This window comes from Bombyx mandarina, chromosome 08 (genome assembly GCF_030267445.1).
Source record: "Bombyx mandarina strain Sakado chromosome 08, ASM3026744v2".
Taxonomy (NCBI): domain Eukaryota; kingdom Metazoa; phylum Arthropoda; class Insecta; order Lepidoptera; family Bombycidae; genus Bombyx; species Bombyx mandarina.
In genome coordinates, this window is record NC_143215.1 from 9,455,665 (window position 1) to 9,481,568 (window position 25,904).

Sequence of the window (25,904 nt, forward strand, 5' to 3'; positions counted from 1 at the left end):
TTAATTTAAAGTTGTCTTATCATTAAAACACAAACTTGTCATTTTAACCCTATTACGATAAAACCAAATAAATACAATTAGCAAGTAAAAATTATATGGTTCTGTATAATTGGTAACAAAGGAATAAAATAAAGGCTGTCGAGTGCCAATCAACTAATTGGGTTTAACTTGTTTTTATTGTAAATCAATTACAATGATTGAATTTAAAAAATCAAACCAAGTCGACGATTAGGAGAACAAATTCTTCGTTTGATTTTTAACTTTCGGTAAGAGAAGGTGCTAAGTATCTTGTGTTTAAATCTAAATGTTCCTAGTTTATATCATATCGAATACAAAAGATATGGAGAAGTAAATATAACATTGGTAATCTTTGGATAATTAGACTTCGATTTTTTTTTTTTTTTTTTGCTTAGATGGGTGGACGAGCTCACAGCCCACCTGGTGTCCTGGAGCCCATAGACATCCACAACGTAAATGCGCCACCCACCTTGAGATATAAGTTCTAAGGTCTCAAGTATAGTTACAACGGCTGCCCCACCCTTCAAACCGAAACGCATTACTGCTTCACGGCAGAAATAGGCAGGGTGGTGGTACCCACCCGCGCGGACTCACAAGAGGTCCTACCACCAGTAATTACGCATTCATAATTTTGCGGGTTTCATTTTTATTACACGATGTTATTCCTTCACCGTGGAAGCCAATCGTGAACATTTGTTAAGTACATATTTCATTAGAAAAATTGGTACCCGCCTGCGGGATTCGAACACCGTTGCATCGCTCGATACGAATGCACCGGACGTCTAATCCGTTAGGCCACGACGACTTCTAAGATAAGATTCTAGATTTCGAATTGAGTATTAACGGAATTACGAAATTGAATCGAATCAACGTGATAATTTTAATCTTATACCTTTAAACGAGCAATTCTTGTATATATATAATCTGAATCTCGGAAACGGCCCGACGATTTTTATAAAATTTAGTATACGGGGGATTTCGGGGGCGATAAATCGATCTAGCTACGATTTCTTTTCAGAAAATGTTGTTTTATTCGTGTTTTCAATAATTAACTTTATCGATAATCAACTTTATGACTTTTCCCGACATCTATTGGCGAATAATAATACTATTTTTCAAAATTGACAAGACACAATAACACTAAAGCTATTTCAGCAGATGGCGTTGTTAAGCCACCCGAAGCCAAGGAGTGTTTGGTTTAAGGTTTAAAATGAATTGTTTATTTATATTATAAAATGCCTAAACGATCTTGGAATATTTCATCATTTTATCAATATGTAATTCGTATTTAATTATAATTTCTAAACTAAACAATTTATAAAAAAAAAGAAATACCGAGCCAAGCTCGGTCATCGTCTAGTATTGTACTTGTATTAAACAAAATACACAGAAAGTACTAAAACTTGCGTAATTGGAGTGAAACTAAAATGATGTATGGAAAACTTTATATTGTTGCTTACATTGATAAATGTGATGCGCGGATGATACCAAAGACGCACCATCGGTGTCATATGAGTCAATAGTCGGAGGTAATCCTTCCGCTGTGGAATCTGATAGGTTGCCTCCGCATACTGAAGTGGCACCTCCATCGCTGCTACCTGTTACTAATTTATACTTTACGTACTTATATACTTATATTAAAAATCGTTACAGTGAATTTCAATCAATCTTCAATAGTTTTAATAACTACAGCAAATAAAAAATCACAAATCACAGAAATTTATTATACAAATTAAAGGTTAGTAATTCTAATTATTGCTTAAAAACAGCATTTAAATAACGGTTAAAGGTTACAAAATCAAAGTTAACACCACAAAAATTAAAAAGAGACATTTGTAATGAGAAAATGGAGTCAACAAGGAAACGATATTCCCAATCATTCTACAAAAATATGGCTTAAAGTGTTCCCGGATAATATTTTAAGAGAGTCGTTACCTCTTACTCCAGAATCTGCACTACAACTGCCTCTGTCCCCGATCAGACCTGTAGGTCCTCCCAATAACATCGGAGGTCCGATGCCTAGTGATGCCACACTTTCGCCTTCAGACAGACACCCGGCTGCTTGTAGCTGTCGTCTTGCCTAAGCAAATTAAAAGAATCTTCAGATATTTCAAACGGTAATTACTATAAAAAAATCAGTAAAGATTTACGTATATTAACTTTAATTGTTCTCGTAATTTCGACCTCACAATTGATTCAGAAATTATCTTGAATCAGTATTATGAATAATTACCTAAACACATTTTTTTTCATTTATTAAATCTATCTACAGTCTTAATAACGATGACCTCGTTAGTTTAGTGATTAGTGGGTAATGCAACTGAAAATCGGGCTTAAATTCCAAGGAGAATCGAGCGTTTATTAAATCAATTCAGGCAATTCGAAATGCACGAGACCTTCCATTCATCAAATTTCAGTCAATCCTTCCAAAGTCGTCGAATATGAGAAATCTTATTTATCATTTTTATATCGATAGTTAATCATTGTTAATCAAGATTACGAATTGAAAGAACATTACAAAATCAACATTATTGAAAATGGTCTAGTTGTAGCAATAAAACCAGGAAAAATATAACTTTCTTTGCAATTTATAACAAAAGCTATTTGCAATTGTAATTAGCACCGCAGCTGGTGATGGATGGATTCCAACGCCGCCAATCACTGTAGCTATTCATCATAGCGCTTGTCCTGTCGATATTATTTTTTATTTATTATTATTCTATGGACAATGTTACTGCCATTGAGGTATTCATCAATAAAAATACGGACATTTTTATTTTCGTTCAGAATAATGATTTACAGGCCCAGTGACAAGAGGACGAAATTCGAACATTGAATATTTCGGTGTTGCCAAAACACTCGTATTAACAGCGGCCGACCGTAAATTCAGAGCACTTCGGAGATTGCACTTATCATTTGTCGGTTAAACGTTCGTACATTATTTTCTCGTACCTGCAAATTGTAATGAATGGTCGTAATGTTTTTGGAAACGGACGTTCTAATTAATGTTCCATTTTAATTAAACTCGAAGGTTTTGGATCCTACCCTACCTTCTCTTCACCAAAATAGTTAGAATAACAAAACCTTTACAGTTATTTTTTTTTGAGGAATCCTAATTTTAGAGTACATAATTTATTAAGACGAACAAAAGCGTGGGGTGCATGGTATCAGTAGTAATAAATATGTTATGAACAGATATGTGTAGAAGGGTTAATTTGATAATATCCTGAAAAGCACCCCACGCTTTTTTACAATAAAAACATTTTTTCTTACACTATTTTTAACTCAAATTTATTACAATTTATATTCTGTTTTTCAGCGTATTTTGTTAGTTTTTTTAAGCTATTATTTATTTTTCATTTTTAGTTGAATTTAAATTTTCACAATTTTGTTTTTTCTATTTTTTTAAAATCTTGAATTGTCATCGGTCTTTAATAAGTATACCAAATTTCGAGTTAATCCGACATTTTGGGGGGGATCAACATCAAAATCATGTTCAAAGATTCCGTCACAAACACAATACGTCTGAAGCTAATAAAAGCGTATTAAAATCCTTCCGTCGTTTAGCAAAAGTATTTAATCATTGATTGAGTCACCTCAAAGAGTTGTTCCCTGGCATGTCTGAGTTGAGTGTCCCTAGCGCTGAGTGCAGCAGCCAGTTGCAAACTTCGCTCGGCCTCATCCCTAGCGTGCCGTAAGAGCGCGGCCCGCTCACGCTCCCTCTCTGCTCTCTCCGCTCCGAGAGCAGAAGAAGCGCCACCTCTTGAACGCATCTAAACGAAGAACGTTTGAATATTATTAGAGACAGATCGAATACTAATATGATGTACCACAAGCACAGGTTACCGTCTTCGTCGAACCCGTCGCTTGCAACGAAGGGCTCGACGAGCGAATTAACTTACAGACACAGCCCACTGAGTTTCTCACCGGATCTTAGTGGGTCGCGTTTCCGATCCGGAGGTAGATTCTGCGAAGCGCTGCTCTTGCTAGGGCCAGTGTTAGCATCACTCCGGTTTGAGCCCCGTAAGCTCACCTACATGCTAGGACGAAGCTGAAATAGCCTTTTAAGGCTATCAGCATAGGTAGGAAAAAAAGTCTCATAACTAAGTACTTGCTTAGTAGAATAAAGGTCGATTGTTCTTATGCCAGGATTGTACTCTTGTGAGCCCGGATGGATACCACCAACCTACCGGTTTCTATTGCGAAACAGTAATGAGTTTCAAACTGAAGGAAGGGGTAGTTGTTATACAATCGAGAATTCTATCTCATGTCTCCTGTAGGGCGTGAACTAGGTTAAGCAATTACCCATTAAGAATAAAAGCTTATAAACCACGTTAAAAACATCGTTAATTATCTAGTAGCTAGAAGTTCATACTAATTCCATCACTATGTGTATCTTGAGTGTGTTGTGCGGTCTTTGTTTACGTCAATATTGAACTAAGGAAACAAAACAACGTCAAACAGATTGTTAAATGTTTGACGTGGGCTTCGACGGTTTCAGGACAACTTGTTAATCCTAAAACGACTTTACTAAAACAAGGATTTATCCAGCGAATTCGGGTAAGCAATTAACGTCAAGTTTTGGCAGAGCTGTTTCCCTGGTTTACAAATTTAACATAAATAGTTCCTACTAAAGCTTCTGGTATACTCTAGAGACGAATAAAAGGAAATAGCTGTAGGTTTGTTTGGGCGCGTGTTTCTCAACCTGATTTTGAGATTAGATGCAGAACAAATTAGTTTAGTTAATATTTTTAAAATAGCTAGTGGCCCTCCCGTAGTCGAAATTCGGCTATAATTAATTGAAATTATAAGTTTGTACACTATTATGATTCTATTGTCAAAGAATATTATACTTTTATAATCACAGATTTCGTCAAGACTACACTGTAGACAAATATTAATAAAGACAAACAAATATTTAATCTAACAACTCTCAATTTTACAATAGACTACAAGCAATAAGAAAAGTTTGACTCGATAGTATGTATGCGTGTGTGTGACAAATACATGGTAGTGTGTGTAATGTTTTTTTATTGATTTAATGTATTATTTATGCCTAACTAAAAAAAAATTAACATTCAGCATTCCTTTTCTATATTCTCTATAAGTGTGGGAAATTTCATATTCCTCCGTCCGCGCAATTGTCGTAAAAAGGGGTACAAAGTTTTTGCTTCACGTATTAATATATAGATACTTATTATGAATGTTTAAAATACGTTGTATACTTGTACTTAGTTTATCTGTCTTATGTAGTGTTAGAACCGAATTATTCAAAATGCAAGGACAACACAAAAATATATCTATTAAAACTTTTTAATTACTAATTTTGGTGAACAAGTTCACGGTCTACCCGATGATAAGTTGTCACCCGAGTCTATAGACATCAACCACGCCAATGCCGCCGCTCAGCTTGAGACACGAGTTTTGAGTCTCAGTTTTTACAGTTCAAGGGTACCCCACTCTTCAAACTGCTTCGCGGCCAAAATGGCCAGTGTGGTGGTATCCACCAGTGCAGGCTCACGACCACCATTACACCAAAACTACATGTACCTGTTCATAATTCCTTATGAAATCACGCAATTCCTTCTCTTTGTCTTCAAGTGTAGCGTAGAGTTGTTTCATTTGATTCAACAAATCGAATTTCTCTGCTTTTAACCTTTTCTTATCCGCCTTTAGAGCTGAAAAGGAAGGCTTTTCAATTTGTTGTCTAAAGTATATACTAAATTCCATGTGATCGAAAACAATCACTTTGCTATTTGAACATTACAAATAGTAGTCGTAAAATCACGATGTCCTTATTGACTTGGAAAGGCTTGGGAAGTACATTAGCGGCCGTCTGGTGTAGTGGTAAGTGACATGGTCACTACACAAGGGCGTCGCGGGTTCGAATCCCGCCAAGGGAAGATATTTGTATAATAAATATTAATGTCTTTTCCAGGGTTATGGATGTATATTAAATATATGTATGTGTATAATAAAAATCTTACATTTATATCCGTTATCTGGTACCTGTAAGACAAGTTCTTTACGAACTTATCACGGGACCAGTTAACGTGGCGTGATTGTTAGTAAAATATTTATTATATTATTTATTACATAACGCTCACATATTAGATTAAAGTGAAACGAACCTTGAATATAAAGCCATTTCTATTCCGAGATCTCTAGTGCCCAATAAATCTGACTAGTTCAAAACGGTAACTCGCTTGTAGAAGGATCAAAGTGGTAAAGTAAGCGAGTGCAGATTGCAAAATTTGAATCGAATCTCGAGGGCTTTAAATCTACGAAAATGCACCAGCGTCAAGATGAAATGCAACTCAACGTAACATGTACATTGCTTAGAGGTATTGATATAAAATGTTGGAATCAAAGGGATAAATTGAGGATGGGGATGAATGCTTTTGATTTGTTTTGTGGTTTTAATATGTGAGGAATTCGCATTAATTGCGTTTTGTCATGATAGAAGTGTATTTATTATTTTTAGCATATTTTTTTATTGAGAATATTAGTGACCACACATTTTTTTTCATGATTTTGTATGTGTTAATAATATGATTTATAGGATCACCTTATGTATCTACTGGAACAATTCAATTCATTTTTCAGACACTTATCGTACTGTGTCCTCATGAAAGTTGTCAACTGTTTGCCCTAATAAAATTACAATAATGTGACATTATCGATCTGGTCTACTGATGAACTTACAAAATTGGTACTAGTGATAGTTTTAAAAGACCAGGGGCCAGTACACTTTTGGAATTCATTAAATTAATCTTAACGAGTACGCATTTATAATTCGAGAGGTGTAAGGCTATTTAGCTTAAGCAACATTTTTGCAACTTTATAGAAAAGCCATTTAAAGTTTAAATTTTGGAATAAATATCATGACAAAAAACTTTTTCAGCTATTTCAATGGAGTAAACTTAACTGAAGTTCAATTAAAACATCGAAATGTTAATGCTAATACTAAATAAAACGCACCTATAATTAAAAATATAAATGAAGCAAAATGTCGCTTAAACCAAATAGCTTTTCACCCCTCGATATAAATTTGTTTGTAATTGTTTTTAATTTTTTCTTTATGTCTCAATAGTATTAACTAAAGTAATTATTCACAAAATTATTCAATTTAAAAATGATAAAATCATGTAATGCCGTCATGAATTAATATTTAATCACAAAACAGACATATTAATGTATTAAATATCAGACACATTATTCAGATCAAAAACGCGTGTAGCGTATCAAAGTCATACTTCGTCACGTTAATGACATTAGAGAAAACGTCAGCAGTAGTTACGGCAGACGCCACACTCGGAAATACGTGAGGCCTTTACTGATAGTGCCCTCACTTCAGCAGGTACCCCCTGTATTATGAGTATAGTTTATCAAAACGTCGGCTTACTACACGGGTAGCTATCGTGAACGGCACTCAACAAATTGGCCACTTTTATGGGATCGGATCGGATTATTGTGTGAAGAAGTTACTGTGGAGTCAGGTGGGACCAGATTTAGCTTCTTTTATCGGTTCGCGTTACAAGTTTCGAGTTGAAACTGTCGATTTTATCGCATCGTTGATTTTACGATGTAATCTAATTTCGTGAATGTTCCGAATGATTCCTGAAAGTCTAAAAACGATTTTTGTTTTTCGTGTTTTTGACGATGAGACGATCACCGTGATGTATGATGTAATAGTAGTCATAAAATCATGAAGTCCTTATTGACTTGGAAAGACTTGGGAAGTACATAACGCTAGCATATTAGACTAAAGTGAAACGAACCATGAATATAAAGCCGTTTCTTCAGCCTCAGCCTTTAGCCTCAGCCTTATAGAAGTGATATTTTACCTTATGGTTGCCAATTTATTATTTAAACGGGTGATTTGTGTTTACTCACAGTTGACAGCTTCTCTAGCTAAGAGTAGTTCCTTTTCAAGCTGCTGAGGGTCCAAAGCGATTGTTTCTTGTGATTCATCATCTTTTGTTCTCTCGAGAAGAGCGTTGCCAGCTTCTCCCCTTTCAGCAGCTGCCACCAGTAGTCGGCGTACTCTTGTCAATTCCGCCTTCGAAATAAAAACAAAAATTCTAATTATTTATAAAACTGTACTGCTATACTGTATTTCTATACTGTATTTCTGATAGAAAATAAATAGACGTGCCTTAACAAAAGCCGACTTCAAATAGAAAAAAAGATACCAAAACAAATTCATATATACACTAAAAACAATAATCATCGAAATCGGTTGGCGTGATATTGAGTTATTGAGTTATTCATCTATTTGTCGCGCACGTACTTAATGAAAATTTAAGACTGATATGGTTTTCTCATGGATACCATTATCAGAACTGGGCTAAATTGTAACGGGACCACACGGGAAGCGTCAGCTTTCTAATAAAAAAAAGAATCTGCAAAATCGATTCACCCAGTCAAAAGCTATGAGGTAACAGACATAAAAAAAGCATAGATTTGATTTGAGAACCTCCTCCTTTTTGAAGCCGGTTAAAAAAACGATTGATGTTTGTTAGATGAAATCAAACATATTTATTTACATATTCGTTTTTGATAGATCACAAAATATTCTTTCCAAAAAAAAAAAAAGAACAAACTATATAGTATTATTGTATGAATTAGAAACACAGGCTAAGTTATTGTAATAAAAACAATTTTGAGTTACTGAAAAATAAAAATATGCCTCCGCTGACTACATTATATGAAACAATGCGTAGTTTTGTTTACTCGAGAAATTCATAAAGTTTAGTTGATCCAAAATACATTATTAATCTGCAAGACCAAAAGGTTACCGAGAGCCGTTATGAAAGTAACAAACTCTGGGTATTTGACTCACTTACCGAAAACACTCAAGACCGGCCGAGTGGAAAGCGTTATCGATATATTAGGCCATTTCGTGATAGAAATGGGTGAAATGTTACGAATGGGAAACTTTGAAGTCTTTCGGTATGTACCATGCTGTAAAACTATGCCGATATTCAAATCCGTCTTTTGTTTACGGAATATTCCTGCTTAACTTCTATTTACGAACAGTTTTTTATTTTTTATTACCCTTGTAGGCAGACGAGCATACGGCCCACCTGATGGTGAGTGGTTACCGTTGCCCATGGACTTCAGCAATGCCAGGGGCAGAGCCAAGCCGCTGCCTATTTGCTGTATTTTTAATTTGACTTGGAAACGTTTGTCAAGTCCATCTAGTATTAATTGGTTATCGGAGCCCATAGATATCGCAATTTGAATACCGCCACCTTGAGGCATGAAGTCTAAGTCTCAATTGTATAATATAACGATTGCCACACGTCTCAAAACCAAACGGATAACTGCTACGCGATAGAAATTAGCAGGGTATTTTTAAATAATACCTTTCCAAGCTCACAAACCATTTCTGATCGTAACATTCAATCTTTCTCTAAGGTAAAAACTATAATAGACTTAATATATCACTTAAATACTACAATATACTTGACATAAATTTAATGAATTTCGTTAACAACAATGGATTCTACCTACATTGCTAAAATTAACAACGTAACCTTAGGAAACATACCTCCAATTAGACGGACTTGTGGAGCTAGATGTAGGTATTTCTTCTTGTTGTATGTAATATAATACGTTCTGTCTTGGTGTTTAATTAAGGTTCTAGTTTATACCTGTAATCGTTCGTTTTCCATTCTAAGCCGGCGAGCTAATTGCGCCCCTGTTAGCATCCCAGGGGATGCCGGTATTTCCTCTTGACGAGATCTGTCCGAACGAGCGCCTGGTGATGCAGCCTCTGGTTAAAATATGTGGTTTGTGTTATATATATACATTAGTAATTTGGAAGAGGTACTACATGCTCACTATTGAATAGATAGTCTATTTAAGTATAAATCTTCTCTATATATAAAAATGAATTGCTGTTCGTTAGTCTCGCTAAAATTCGAGAACGGCTGGACCGATTTGGCTAATTTTGGTCCTTAATTATTTGTGGAAGTTCAGAGAAGGTTTAAAAGGTTGAAAATGCTCGGAATTCAATAAAATAACAATTTTGTTTTTCCTTTAATGCGTCCCCCGTCCGATGGATTCCTTTTGTTTGTTTTAAGTTTATTTTATACAAAAGCTTAGGTCTTTTATTTATCGATTGAGGCACAACGAAGTCTGCCGAGTCAGCTAATAAATTTATAAATTTCAGTAAAAAAAACTGAAGCATTTTTCTATTTTTCTGTACAACGTGCGTTATTAATAATGATTACATTTGATAATTGCCTTATTCAGGCTTTTGGTGAATTTTTTTCAATGAAAATAACCAATAAAACCCGTATAAAATTGAAATCAACTGAGCTATTTAAATTCGTTTCGGCTTAGCTTGCTAATTTAGAATTTGTTTACTCGCCGACACTGTCTTGTTAATAGCTTTACTTGCACAAAGTTTTCCTTGTTAAACGTTCAAGGGCCCAAGTCCTAACCCTCATTATTAGCTGTCGTACTAGAGAGTAATATGAAAAGTTCAGCATACCGCGCACTAAAGTTACATAAAACGGATTGGTTATGGCGCCATCAATGTTACTATGACAAAGTTTTCGATCCACGAAAGGGTTGGTCTGTCCAGACAAATCGATTGAATGTTACACATGTCACGTACCCGGCCGCAGGTGCGCATCGCGTCTACCTCGTCGTAATATTCGTTCCGAGTGAGATCTATTAATTTTCCTATACATAATGACGAAGCGGGCACGTCCCGATCGTTTCCCTGATGAGAAACTCTGTCGTCGCTCGAAATATTTGAATGAGAGACTCCATCAAAAGAAACAAAATTCAATACAACAAGAAAGTAATACAATCGTTAAAACAAAATATGTTTCTCTCGCAAAATATGCTAACGTGAATGCGAAACTCCTATTGTTTCATATAATTTGTTATATCAACATCTTGAATCATCTTTTAAAAATATACAAAGCGAAAGATCCACAAACGAGCAAAGCAATCATGGTACTACTGAAAGTTTTTAATAAGTATTGTTAATGAAAAGTCGCTAGAAGAATTAAATGACAAATTGCAGCATCGTAGTGGAAGTTTCTTTCTTGCAGAGTCGACTGTGCTTGCAGGGTCGGAAAATGAGCTTATTCCCTAAGGCAGCCGACTCATTAGTAACAAAGATATTATTCAGGCGATCACGCTGCAATGTATGGGTGCACCCACTACTTACAACCCATATCATTCATGTCGTTGGAAATAAAAAAAAGGCTTGTTTTGTTTGTACATTCTGCAATTTGTAGGTGTTTTATTACTTCATTGAACATCAGGAAGAGTTGGATAGGAACTCTTTAAAGGATCTATTTTTTTAATTTGGCTTCAAACACAATCAAAAGAAATAAAGCACGATATGGCCTTTTTTTGTTTTTTTTTTTTTGGTCAGGAGGAAATCGCCGGACTTCCGCCCTTTTCTGGGGATACTGGGCGGGGTATGTCAGAGTCGAACTGACTAAAACCTCCTGTCGCTCAACAACCAACGTCCAAACCTCGCATGAGACAGAACTCATGACAAGGCAAAGGGGGGAAAGTGAAGCGTTTAGTGCGGAGCACATCTCTCCCATCACCCTCCCCCTCGGGACGCCGGACTGGCGGTCGTCGGCGCCACGACCACCAGCCCTCTCGGTTGGCAGACTGTCCGAAGCCCGCCTAGATGGCGCCGGTTAGAGTGGGTTACCCTACGGAATACCCCGCTGGGCCAGAACCAGCGTGGGTCGAGGATAGCCGGCCTTCCATCACCCGGATGCTCTTGCGTAAAACGAGTGCAGAGCAGCTTGCACGTCGTCTTCTTAGGCCCCCTCGCCGGTCCCCAGACCGACATTTGAGGGGACCCGAAACACTTAGAGGGCCAGGGCTTGGGCGAGATCCGCCTCCCTGGCCCCCGCTCGACGGCGGCGGGATTGTGCGTCTCTCACGCGCCCCGCCGCCTCCTTCTGCGAGATGGTGCACTCGCAGAAGTCGAGCATCGCCTTCTACGACTCGTCGTCGCCGAGCATCGATGCCACAACACTCGGCAACGACAAGTCGGTTCCTATTTTTGCGACGAGGACACGGCGCCACCCCTCCCATGCGGGGCAGGCGACGAGCGTATGCTCTGCCGTGTCCACGTCGCAACCACAATGGTGGCACTCTGCCGTCGGCTCGGCTGTGATCCGGTGCAGGAACTCACCGAAACAACCATGCCCAGTGAGCACCTGCGTGAGCCGGAAAGTGAGGCGTCCTCTGTCACGATTCACCCAATCCACAAGGACCGGGCGAATCGCCTCGACGGTCCTACGACCAGCCGAAGGATCAGCCAGCCGTCTGGACCATGACTCCAGCACGGACCGCCGAGATTGGCCCCTCCGCGCTCTGACCACACTGGGGCTGGGACGCGCCACGCCCCGGGCACGAAGGTCATCCCGCCACTTATAGTCAGCGGCGAGCGCCTCCGCTTCCAGAACCCAAGGCGGCGTCCCAGGCAGTACACACGCCGCCTCAAAGGGAATGTATTAAATCATAAACTTAATGTATTTTAAATACACCATCACGGATGTGTAATAATTTATTATAGTAATAGGAACCTAGTTGGAAATTCAATGCAAACATTTAAAAAAAAGGTTACAAGCAAACTTTGGATTTATGAAACCCTAATTTATATAATATATTATTGTTAAGTTGGCTCATGAATTTAAGCCCGGCTGCATTAAACTTCCATAAACTAACAAGAATGTCGAAACTATTAAGGCCACCTTGGCGAATGTCATGGCGCCTTAGCCTGTAACAGCTGCCACGAAGAATTTCTAACTAAGTCCGGAACTCGCTTCATCAGCAATACAAACATGCCGTCTCGACTAGTTACGAACTATTATCTCAGGGATTACAGACTCTCAAGATAAACTGAACAGGTTCAGTTAATACAGCTTGGATTTCACAAGTATTCGTTGCTGTACAAGATCTTTCGCTACATAATTTATAACAAAGAAGATTTTTGTCTTACATTAGTAATAAATAAGTAACTTATTTTGTCATTTAAAATATGTAGAATTTTTTATCCCTGTTTGTTTTTGTGAGACGCGATGATTCGAAATACGAACAGTTAGCTGTAAAAAGGTTTAGGGCGTAGGCAATGAATATTGGTAATGTCTATTTATGGGTTCTGATATTCCAGATGTCTAATGTTGGGCATAGACCTCCCTCAAACCTCGTTTATTAAGAAGAATAAAACATAATATCTCCCGTTTGTAAAAGTATAACATAATACATATAAATATACGTAATATATTTATAAATAAATGGAAAAAACGGATTAATATAATGGTAGGAGTAATTTTGTTTAATGTGTTTATTGCTATGCATTAAAATTAATGTTTATTTTACAAATCCGGCCTGTCTCCATAATTTGTTTTTTTTAACATAAAATATCTTTTAAATTATGAAAAAGGAATATCTACCCATTTTGCTTTTCTAGGTTTCCGAATTTAAATAAATAAGTTAAGCCAATTTGCAGATTTCGATTTTCATATAACCAAGTTTTTTTTTGAGGCATCTAGAATTGAATATTCGAGGTTGATTTGTTTATGTTCTTTCACCAACGCATACTCTATACCCAATGAAATAAAAACTAAGCACAGTATTAAACTTATCCATTACAAATAAAATACTTTTACCTTCAAGGGTGGCTGTAATATCAGCTCGCGGCTCTGGCCCATCGCTGCTTCTCCCAGGAGAGGTAGCATCAGGCAGAGGAACTTCTTCCTCAGAGCTATCGGCCGGGTCCAGGATATTTCTTTCATTACTGTTACTTCCATTACCTATCTCAGCGTATGTTCCACTGTCGCTGCCGTTTTGAGTGGACCATTTCACTGGAGAATCAAGTTTCCCATTGGCTTGGTTTTCTTTGTTGTCATCGTCTAAATTGTTTATTTCGTTAGTCATCTCAATGGTTTGACAATAAAAACATTATCCTAAATGATCTAATAGTATTTGCCCAATCCCTAATACTTCAAGATTCATTTACTAATTTAAAACACTCTTTTGCTAGTTTTTTTAAATTCCGCAAAAAATAGATATTAATTTATATTTAAATAATTTATATATTTATTATTAAAAGAAAATCGATTGACAGACAAAAATGGTACTTAACTGCTTTGTTTTTGGCCATTTATGTAAAGATTATGAGGTATATCGCAAATTAGACAGCAATTCAAGGCGAAGAATCGAAACATGAACAAGGAACAAAGTGATGAAGAAATTCCATCGTAACTCAACCTTACTGATCACTTATATAACCCGGAATGGTAGAGAATTATAATAAATATTACTAGCTATATTGTGTACTTTCTTAAATATCGGAAAAAATAATTACCTATAAAAGGATTATCTTTGCCATTTCTGATCGCTAATCGTGTGGTTCTATTAAGTGTGCCGGCATCTTTGTCAGCGTTAAGAGATCCGTTACGAGGTTTGTCGAGTGTTCCTATCAGCAATCGGCGCTCAGGAGGTATCGGTCTGTGGTCCAAGTCAGATCTGTCCAGGACAGAACTAGCGGGTGTGATGAGAGGATCAGCGGGCTCTGGTTCAGGGTCAGCGTCCACCCTTGTACCCACCGAGACTTGCTCATCGACCATTTTTCGTAGTTTCGCCTGTTTCATAAATAATTAGGTAAATACTGGTAGAATTTGTGATTAAAAAATTGCCTGATAATAAATACTAAAAAAACTATATTTCTATGTTTGGTATCATCTAAATTTTGGGAAGGAAATATTATATCTATCTATAAGTGTATATATAAAAATGAATTGCTGTTCGTTAGTCTCACTAAAACTCGAGAACGGCTAAATCGATTTGGCTAATTTTGGTCTTGAATTATTTATGGAAGTCCAGAGAAGGTTTAAAAGGTAGATAAATATGAAAATGCTCGGAATTAAATAAAAATAACAATTTTGTTTTTCCTTTGATGTGTCTCCAGTCGAACGGATTCCTTTTCTTTGTTTTAAGTTTATATTATACAAAAGCTTAGGTCTTTTGTTTATCTATTGAGGCACTACGAATTCTGTCGGGTCAGCTAGTTGTCAATAAATATAGAAAATTTGGCATGAAATATTATCTTTAGTCATTAATCTGGGGATTAAGCCATCTTTTCCCATTGAATTACTTTACCCATCATCGTTAGACATAATAGTTGTTTAAGTCTGCTCGTTTGATAGCGTTAAGGGATTTAACGGCTACTTTGTAATTAGCGTTAAATGTGCCTATTTGTTTAATGACAAGCATTAGATAAAGAGGCTGTGTTACATCGGTTGGTCTCATTAATATTGCAGTTAAGTGAAAGTCGCGATTTAGTCGATCGAAGATAGATTGTGTTTTCCACTTAGCCAACAGTGATGAGCGTTGAAGTGTGGTGCGTGTTAATGTTGCACACTCGGCCTGGTAACCGCTCTGTACTCACCTGGGCGTCGCCTAGAATGCGGCGCACTAGCGCCATCAGGCCGCCGTAGCAGGCGCTGGCATGCTATCCCCCACCTCCCCTCCGCCTCATGTTTCCTCGCTCCGTGACACCTGCCACACGCTCGTTACTGTTTCTATTCACCTCTAAACTTTCAATACAAATTGAAACTATTCCACTTTGTCGTTTGGCTCCCTTTGTTCGCGGGCTGCGGGCTGCTGAGTTGATGTACGCTCTTGAGATTTACCTGTAACAAAATTAAACGTTGAATGAAATTTCATGTTCATGAGTACAGTCTTACGTATGTCTCTATTTAATTAATTAAAACGTAATTCAAGTTAGTGTTACAAGATCAAAATTATAAAAATATTGTTTTTTTTTCGGAATCTTCGATTTAAATTAGGAAACCTTTGTTTATAGGGAACTAGATGTTGACCGGTTTTTTTTTTATAACGCCATCTTGGTGTGTATGTGTAAAAATAGTATTATTATTCGCTAATAGATGTCGGGAAGAGTTGATTATTGAAAACACGAATAAAACAACATTTTCTGAAAATAAATCGTAGGTAGATCGATTTATCGCCTTCGAAATCCCCTGTATACTAAATTTTATGAAAATCGTTGGAGCCGTTTCCGAAATTCAGATTATATACATATGTATTAATATACAAGAATTGCTCGTATAAGATAAGATTTTTATCTTATCTTATACCTTTAAGGCAAAAAAAAATTTCAGAAATTACTTTATAACCATTTTGTCTAATCTTGTGTTGTAGTAAATCAAAAGTTTGTTGTTTAACAACTATACCTAACTTAAATTATTTGGGTATTTAAAATGTATTTTAAATACAAAAAAATATACTGATACTTTGACCAGTTTTTCTACAGTTACAATTATTTTTACGACTCAGTATCGCATTTATTTCTGACGTTTGGAATACTTTATAGATTCCGTAGTCAAAGAAGATTGTTTTTTTTTTGGAATAAGTCTATTAATTATTAATGTTTTTACTGTAGTGCCTATTTTAGTGTTACAAATAAATAGAAAAAAATTGCAATGGAGCGCGTTTGTTATTTGGAATTGAACTACGGTAATACTTTAAAAAAAAATTGAATTATTTGAAAATTAAAGTCTCGAAATGCCGCGAAAGAATGCTTTGAACAATGAATAAATAAATATTTCAGTACACAAATAACTTTTATACATTACGAAATCTTAATAACGTCTTTATTAGTTTAATTAATATTTGTATAGTCAAAAATACATTGAAAAAATCATTATATAAATAACCGTCAGCGTCTTCAGCGACACAAAAGACTTGTCTTTGACTAGTCTGATAGCTTCCTTTCGCACCGCCACCTCACAATGGAGCAGAAAAAAGAAAAGGGTTCGTTGATATTGTCCGTAACAAGAAAATCCGTCTTCTATACTTAATATTATAAAGAGGAAAGATTTGTTTGTTTGTATTGAATAGGCTCCGAAACTACTGAACCGATTGGAAAAATTCTTTCACTGTTTGGAAGCTACACTATTCCCGAGTGACATAGCCTATAAATCTTTTTTGAAAAAAATTAGGGATCTTTACTAAAACTTCAATAATGTAACCCAAGGTGTAAAATAATTATCTAAAATATTCTTTACATCGCATGCCCTGCAAAAACTATTGATGATAGAATAAAATAATGTACTACGACTTTGTAGAACACCTTATTATTTACAAAAAGTGTCGCGACAGCATATGTCTTTGTAGTTATGCCGCAATAAGTGCTCTTTTATTTAAAAAATTAAAACAACGTCAAAATTAAATATCGTTGAAATTTTTGTTAAAGGCCCGAGCGGAGCCGGAGCGGGCCGCTAGTGTACAATAAAACCAGTCATTTATTGAACGTTGAAAAATCTTTTCTCAGATTATTCGCAGCCGGTGCAGATAATTATTAACAAGGCAAGAACGAAATCGCGTTACATAACACGTAATCTTCTACATTATTGAACTGGCATACGGAGTCGTGAAGAAAAGTCTTTTTTTTTTTAATTTCAGAGCTTTCCTCTGACGAACAGTCAGAGCAAAGGTTTTAAGGCGGTAATTTGTGAAGTGAGGCTTGTTAAGCCCATCCGCTCCAGTTATTGGCCGCAAAATTGATTAAAATTCCAGCCGCGTAAGGGAGACTCATCTACTTTTTTTTATTAGATTGCGTTCAATGTAGGCCGTCGTGGCGAGTTTCTGTTTTTTATTTCTTCCCTATTCTGTGCGGTTCGACAGTGTAACAAGTTCAGTATTCATTCAATTGAAGGGGACGAGCTCTCGAACAAATATTTGTCTTATTTTGAACAGACTTCGTCAAGAAACATTGTAGTAAGTACGTGATCCGGACTCTTCCGAACAACTTATCGTGCGTGACCGGCAAAAAGTCAATAAGCAATTTTGATGCGGGTCCGTTCAGCCCGGAACGTACTCACGGTGACTGCCGACCGCTCGTTTTTCGTTCAGATTTATTCAAACAAAGACAAGATCGAACTTAAAAAAATCTTTTTTTTTTAGGAAATAGTTTTTTATTTTTTATTGCTTAGATAGGTGGACGAGAGCCCACCTGGTGTTAAGTGGTTACTGGAGCCCATAGACATCTACAACGTAAATGCGCCACCCACCTTCAGATATAGTTCTAAGGTCTCGTATAGTTACAACGGCTATTCCTCCCTTCAAGCCGAAACGCGTTACTGCTTCACGGTAGAAATAGGTGGGGCGGTGGTACCTACCCGTGCGGACTCATAAGAGGTCCTACCACCAGTAAACAGTTCCAGTACCAGTTCTGATATACGTAATTGAATACGCGTTTGTACTTAAAACATAGCTTACTTCAATTGAATGAAAATGTTGCGCTTTCCACGTCTAATTCCAACATTTAAACGACAGACATTTCTCACTCCGAAGACACATTTCTCTTTTAACGCAGCGGAAACTGGGACAATTTAACGGTGCTCTAATTTAAATCAATATACCTACCTGGCATTTCATTTAGATTTACCTCCTCTCCGTTAGCGTAAAGAGTCGTCACGTCACGGATGCAGTGTTCATCAAAGTAATTGCGGAGTTTCATTAAAAATCCTAGCACATCCTTCAAGATTTGCATAAAAAGGTCTCGAGGCTTTGAGAGCGAGGCCCGAGGGTTCGTATACATTAAACCTATATTTAAATGTCACTAAGTTCGGAAAATGTCACGTTTGAAGAACGGAACTTAATACAGAGCATCGTGTTTGACGCTACTTTTGTATTACATTGGGGCTAAAAGTAATATATCAAATTGTATAGATGATTCCAATTAATTTACATTTGTTTCATACAAATATTTACTGATTAATTTCGTGATTGTTATTTGGTGGTTTGAAAGAAAAAACAAAGACCCAAATTGCTACTCAGTCTTGTCATTAATTGATGCTAAAGCAATATAATTCGCAAATAAATCGACGGACTATTTTAGGTTTTTAAGCTCATTTAAATTTACTATTTATATATTGGTGGCCTAAAAGTTAAGAAGCTATCGTGGATCGAACCAATGGAAACATACCATTTTTTATCTACTACTAGATTGTGTTAATGGACTTAATTCACAAAATGTAGATTGTCTTAAATGTTAGTGTTTGAACGTATTGTATTCTTGCATAACGTTTTGGTTAAAACAATCGTAAATTTGATCTCATGCATTAAGGTGAGCGACGTGTTCTTAATAGTGACCATGTGTCCTAGTAACAGTTTACGAGTTGTAGGACGTATAATCAGACGACACGAGTAGGTTCGACCGTTCTGCCGATTTCTGCCGCGAATCAGTCATGCGTTCCGATTTTAAAGATGGGACAGCCTTTGTAGAATATAATTGAGATCTCGAACTCATATCTCAAAGTACTGTGTATCTGAAGTGTCTGTCACGTTTTGTCACTGTCACTGTCACTGTCATTTTTTTAACGGTAGGCAGCAGCTTAGCTCTGTCCCTGGCATTGGTGACGTCCATGAGCGACGGTAACCACTCACCATCAGGTGAGCCGTATGCTCCTCTGTCTATATGACAATTTAAAAAAAACGTGGCCCGTGATCTCATTTATTTACTATTATAAAAGGTAAGTTGTCGGCGAAATGGTCCCCATACCACCTACGCCTACGACAGTTTAAAATTATACACAAAAGTACCCTTTCAAAGTGTAATATAATAATGTGAATTACCAAATATCACATGACACAAACAAGCGTGAATCGTCCGGGCTCCAGCGAGGCATAATATAGCTAGAGCAAGTTCTGCGCAGTACTTCGTACCACGTTTGGATACTTCATATATTCATACTTTAATTAAAACGAAGTCAAAGCTTTACGACACAAGTTGAAAGACAACATTTACATTAACGTAATGTTAGTTAAAACATAATTCTGAGAGGAAATGCATGATTTCAGTACCGTATAATTTTGTATGTTTGTGAATTTTTAATATTATATAATTTATTGGTGGTAGGACCTCTTATGAATCCGCACGGGTAGGTACCACCACCCTGCCTATTTTTACCGTGAAGCAGTAATGCGTTTCGGTTTGAAGGGTGGGGTTTTTTTTTTTTTTATTTTATTTTTTTTTTTTTTTTTTTTTTTTTTTTTTTCAGGAGGTCAGGAGGTCAGGAGGAAATCGCCGGACTTCCGCCCTTTTCTGGGGATACTGGGCGGGGTATGTCAGAGTCGAACTGACTAAAACCTCCTGTCGCTCAACAACCAACGTCCAAACCTCGCATGAGACAGAACTCATGACAAGGCAAAGGGGGGAAAGTGAAGCGTTTAGTGCGGAGCACATCTCTCCCATCACCCTCCCCCTCGGGACGCCGGACTGGCGGTCGTCGGCGCCACGACCACCAGCCCTCTCGGTCGGCAGACTGTCCGAAGCCCGCCTAGATGGCGCCGGTTAGAGTGGGTTACCCTACGGAATACCCCGCTGGGCCAGAACCAGCGTGGGTCGAGGATAGCCGGCCTTCCATCACCCGGATGCTCTTGCGTAAAACGCGTGCAGAGCAGCTTGCACGTCGTCTTCTTAGGCCCCCCTCGCCGGTCCCCAGACCGACATGTGAGGGGGACCCGAAACACTTAGAGGGCCAGGGCTTGGGCGAAATCCGCCTCCCTGGCCCCCGCTCGACGGCGGCGGGATTGTGCGTCTCTCACGCGCCCCGCCGCCTCCTTCTGCGAGATGGTGCACTCGCAGAAGTCGAGCATCGCCTTCCACGACTCGTCGTCGCCGAGCATCGATGCCACAACACTCGGCAACGACAAGTCGGTTCCTATTTTTGCGACGAGGACACGGCGCCACCCCTCCCATGCGGGGCAGGCGACGAGCGTATGCTCTGCCGTGTCCAAGTCGCAACCACAATGGTGGCACTCTGCCGTCGGCTCGGCTGTGATCCGGTGCAGGAACTCACCGAAACAACCATGCCCAGTGAGCACCTGCGTAAGCCGGAAAGTGAGGCGTCCTCTGTCACGATTCACCCAATCCACAAGGACCGGGCGAATCGCCTCGACGGTCCTACGACCAGCCGAAGGATCAGCCAGCCGTCTGGACCACGACTCCAGCACGGACCGCCGAGATTGGGCCCTCCGTGCTCTGACCACACTGGGGCTGGGACGCGCCACGCCCCGGGCACGAAGTTCAGCCCGCCACCTATAGTCAGCGGCGAGCGCCTCCGCTTCCAGAACCCAAGGCGGCGTCCCAGCCAGTACACACGCCGCCTCAAAGGAGATGGTGCGATAACCACGGATGACCCTGACCGCGATGGTGCGTTGCGGCCGTTGCAGCAGCTTCGCCACCCCCACGGCCAGGGACTGGCCCCACACGGGCGCCCCGTATAGGGCCATTGATCGCACCACCCCCGTATAGAGACGGCGCGTCACCTGGTCAGGCCCCCCGACGTTGGGCAGAAGCCGGCTTAGCGCGCCGGCCACCCCCAACAAACGAGGGACCAGGTTCTGAAAGTGAGCACGGAAGGTCCAACGACTGTCCAGAATGAGGCCGAGGTACTTCAACTGCACCCCGACCCCGATACGGACGCCTCCAACCACGATATGGGCATCGACAGGTGGCACTCTCCGGGGCCTGTGGAACCACATGGCCTCGGATTTACTGAGCGCCACGTCGAGGCCCAATCTCCTAATTTTGCCGACGACATGCGCCACCCCAGCCGTAGCAAGACGGGCAGACTCAGCAAAACTCCCCCCCCGGGCCACGACCAACGTGTCGTCCGCGTAACATATTACGCTCAGGCCCGGGAGGAGGGCACCTCTCAGCACCCAGTCATACCCGATATTCCACAAAAGGGGGCCGAGCACCGACCCCTGTGGAACACCGCGCACGACCGGGAACCGGTGCAGGATCCCACCATGTCCGGTACACGTGACCGATCTGTCCTCTAAGTAGGAACCCACCAGCCGGCGAAGGTAGGGGGGCACTCTATGTCGTTCCAGCGCCCCCCCTATCACGGACCAGGGCAGGGTGTTAAATGCATTGGCGATATCGAGCGACACCGCCAAAGCCACCCCACCCCTGGAGACGGCCTCCTCCGAGAGGGCCCGCACGCGAAGGATCGCGTCTACCGTTGAGCGGCCCTCTCGGAAGCCATACTGCTCCGCCGACAGATCGGGTCCCACCCCGACCAGATGCTGGATGATGCGGGCTGCCAGAATGCGTTCCAGCAGCTTGCCCACCTCATCCAGCAACACGATGGGACGGTACCCGGCGGCAGTATCCGCCGGGCGCCCCTCCTTTCTCAACAGCACGAGTCTGCCCGTCCTCCACGATGAAGGAAACCGTCCCGACTCGAGGCAGGAGTTGTAAAGTCTCAAGAGTCGGTCCCCTAGGGCACCAAGAGCCAAGGCCCAAACCCGGCCATGGACGCCATCCGGGCCGGGTGCAGTGTCCTTCGCGCACATTTTGCGAACGGCCACACGGAGCTCCGCCCCCGTTATATGGGGCACCTCAGCAGGGACTTCGCCGTCGTAGTCCGGCGGCGCGTCCATAGCGGGAGCGACAAATCCCTCCCGCTCCTGCGGGAAAAGCACCGAGACGATGTCCCGCAGCTGCTGAGGCTGGAGACGCTCCGTGATCGGGGGGGCCCATGGGCGCATTTTATTGCGCACCATATGATAGGGCCGCCCCCACGGATCCTCATCCAGCGTCTCCAAGAGACCCTCCATGTGTTGGTTCTTGGCTCTTCTGATGGCCAGCTGCAATGCCCTCTGCGCGACGCGGAATGCGCCGTGCAGCCGGGCCTCTGCTGCCGCGAACGCAATCGGATCGTTGCGCCGCGGCAGGCGGCGGCGGCGATGCCTGGCGCACTCGCGCCTCGCCCGAACGCACTCCACGCGGAGTTGCGCAATTTCGGGCGACCACCAGTACGCCTGGCGATTAGGAAGTCGAGGGCCGATCCGGGGCATCGACGCATCACAGATGCGACGCATCGTGTCCCGGAACCACCCTGCCTCTCCCTCGACCTCGACCGGGTGTGGACGCATGGGCGCCCACGCCGCCACCGTAGAGGCTTCCATCAGGAGCTCCTTATTCAGGCGCTTCAGTGCCCACTTGGGGAATGACCGGGACGCACCACGGGGGTGGTCCCCGTGGACGTCCGCGACTGTGGAGCGGGCGGAGAGATCAAACCGAATATATCGGTGATCTGACAGTGTCTCCGCCCCCTCCAAAACTCTCCAGTCGCGGATACGGCGTGCGATGGCCGGGCTTGCGAACGTAACGTCCACAATAGACTCGCCCTGCCACCGCACGCACGTCGCAACCGAACCTCTATTCAACAAACAGAGGCCGGCCGCGTTCGCCCACCTCTCCAGTAGCCTACCACGAGCGTCCGAGCGGGGGGAGCCCCATGCGACAGACTTCGCATTGAGATCCCCCGCGAGAATCACTGGACGGGGAGCGAGGCGGCGAGCAATCGCCCCGATCCCGCCCAGGAAATGCCCGAACTCGACAGTAGGCCTGTTCGGAGAGAAGTACGCCCCGATCACGACGGTCCCTTCCAACTGCACCGCGACGAACCCTTGGCCCCTGGTCACCATCGCCAGGGGGGGATCGCCGCGTCTCTTCTTATGGCTATGGCCGCCAGGCCGCCATCGTCCCCGAACCAGCAATCATTTGCCGGGGGAACGAAATATGGCTCGGCGACCACAGCCACATCTATAGACCACTCCGCCATACTCTGAGACAGCATGTCCTGAGCTCTGGCGGAGTGGTTCAGGTTTCCTTGGAGGAAGCGATAGGTGCGGTCCATTACTGTTGGACCACATCCATCGCTCCCTCCCCTTCACCGCTGCCCCCACCCTCCGGCACCGGTGCCGCAGCGGGGATTACAGCGTTGGCCAGTGCTCCTCTGGCCAACTTTCTCCTCTGCCGGCGCTTTGACTTCCGGTGCCGGTTGCATTCGGTGTTATCACCGGACGGGAGGCACGCCTTTCCTCCCGCCCGGTGGTTAGCCCCGCGCCCGGCCGCAGCGCACAGAGCGCAGTGCGGGGCGGCCGCGCAGGACGCCGCTTTATGGCCCGGCTGGCCGCAGCGGAAACACAGACCGCTGCGGTCAACCGAGCTAGTGCACCTGGCGAGACCGTGTCCGGTGCTAAAGCACCGGAGGCATCGCCAGGCGCGTGGTTCAAGCAGGCGCACGTGGGCCGCTATCCAGCCCACGCGCAGCCTGCCTGGATTCCCCGACGGTCCCCCGGGCGGAGGAGCAGCCAGGGAGGCAGCCGTCTCCAACGGGCAACGCACCCACACTGAGCTGGCCCCGTTATAACCACGGCGCAGCTCACCCACGGTTACATTCTCCGGTGCACAGTTGCCCTGGGTAGCGACGGCCGCTCTCACCTCATCCCTGGTGGTGCAGTCGTCCAGGCCGGTCACTCTTAATTCCGCCATTTTTACCGGCCTGTGCACCCGCACCTCCTCCTCAGGCAAGACCATACGAAGCTTCGCCGCCAGACGCTCCGCGATGCCGGGACTATCGGCACCGGGACACTCTAACAGCTTGGCCCCATTGGCCGTCTGCCTGCTGCGGAGGCCCTCCTCCGCCCCAATCTCGTCCAGGTTGACTGCTTCACGCGCCCGGGCCATCACATCATTATATGTGATGCCCTTGGCCTCAGCGGCAGGCAGTAAAGTTAGAACCACTGCCGCTGATCGCGGCGCCCGCGACGACTTCTTCCCTTTTTTTGTTTTTTTGTTTTTCTTGGCGGCTACAGGTGCTCGACCCTGTTGGGGTGCAGCCTGAACCGCCATGGCCACTGGCGCTCTACCCATTTGGGGAGCTGCCAGTGAGGCCTTTTTGGCACCCCGCCGGGCCACTGAAGGGTGGGGTAGCTGTGTTAACTATACTGAGAACTTATATCTCAAGGTGGGTGGCGCATTTACGTTGTAGATGTCTATGGGCTCCAGTAACCACTTAACACCAGGTGGGCTGTGAGCTCGTCCAACCATCTAAACAATAAAATATATATATATATTACGGCTTCTTTCATTACATGGATTACAAATGGATTAACGATCTAGATGTTGAGTTACCGTAGTCCATACATGTATATCCCAAGGAAAATATCGCCACAAGCCGTGAAGTTATTGGGTCGAAAAATTTGGTTGCAGAATATCTGTCCAACCTTTCAAAGAGAAAATCTGACTACACTTGTACTTCGCGTCAAGAATATCATCAGTAAAATCGAATTCAAAAGATTGGAATGAATTAAAAAATTAAGATAATCCGCAACCGTTTATTAATGATTAGATTTTTAATTCCAGGTACGGGTATCGTGCCCATTTCAACAAAAAGCTGGATTCATATAGCGTTTAAATAGGTAATTCGACCTCAACACACAAATTGGGTAATAGCTTTCCTGATAGAGTCTACAGACTTTGGTCACACCTACAGCCAGGTAAACCCTAAACTGAATCGTCAATTTACGACAATAAAACCTTTAGTCGACCAAATTTTAAACGAAATCTAATTCGCAAATCCATTACTGTAGTCATTTTTTTGTGTGTTCTTTGTTTGGATGCGAACAAAGAGAACAAAGCAAATTAAAGCGTTACATGGCAGTAATAGTCCATTAATACTTTTTTCTTTTATCAATACAGTATATGGTTGAGGTTTCGGTTTGTTTCATTGAGGCACGCAAGTAATGTTTGATTGAATTTTAAATGAACGAAAAGTAGTTTCAGTCACTTAAATAGCAGCAGATGGGGAGCTGATTTATGCCAATTTTACAATTATATATATTGAACTATATATGTATATACGTGCGTAATTTAAAAAACCCTTACGAAAACAATATGTTTGTAAATTTAACAAAGTTTTTTTTTTTTAGTTCTTTGTCATATTGTCTCTCTGCAACGCCTGTTGCACTTTCTTGCTCAGTATTCTGCAATTAAAAATACT

At 41.6% G+C, this 25,904-nt stretch overlaps 1 protein-coding gene across 9 annotated transcripts in view; it reads right to left on the bottom strand.

Annotated features, from left to right (window-relative positions):
• The window catches only part of Liprin-gamma (liprin protein kazrin), a 106,919-nt gene that overhangs the window by 12,499 nt on the left and 68,516 nt on the right, over nt 1-25,904 (bottom strand). For 5 of the 9 annotated variants that reach the window (XM_089729206.1, XM_089729208.1, XM_089729212.1 and 2 more), the window contains exons 2-10: nt 15,467-15,710; nt 14,384-14,660; nt 13,686-13,928; nt 9,678-9,799; nt 7,915-8,080; nt 5,569-5,696; nt 3,615-3,791; nt 1,954-2,098; nt 1,479-1,622 (exon numbers count right to left, since the gene is read on the bottom strand). In XM_089729206.1, coding sequence (XP_089585332.1) covers nt 1,479-1,622; nt 1,954-2,098; nt 3,615-3,791; nt 5,569-5,696; nt 7,915-8,080; nt 9,678-9,799; nt 13,686-13,928; nt 14,384-14,660; nt 15,467-15,502 — 1,438 coding nt within the window. In that variant the 5' untranslated portion in view covers nt 15,503-15,710. The remainder of the gene's footprint in view (nt 1-1,478; nt 1,623-1,953; nt 2,099-3,614; nt 3,792-5,568; nt 5,697-7,914; nt 8,081-9,677; nt 9,800-13,685; nt 13,929-14,383; nt 14,661-15,466; nt 15,711-25,904) is intronic. The other 4 variants (XM_089729210.1, XM_089729211.1, XM_089729209.1 and 1 more) reach the window with 4 other exon arrangements.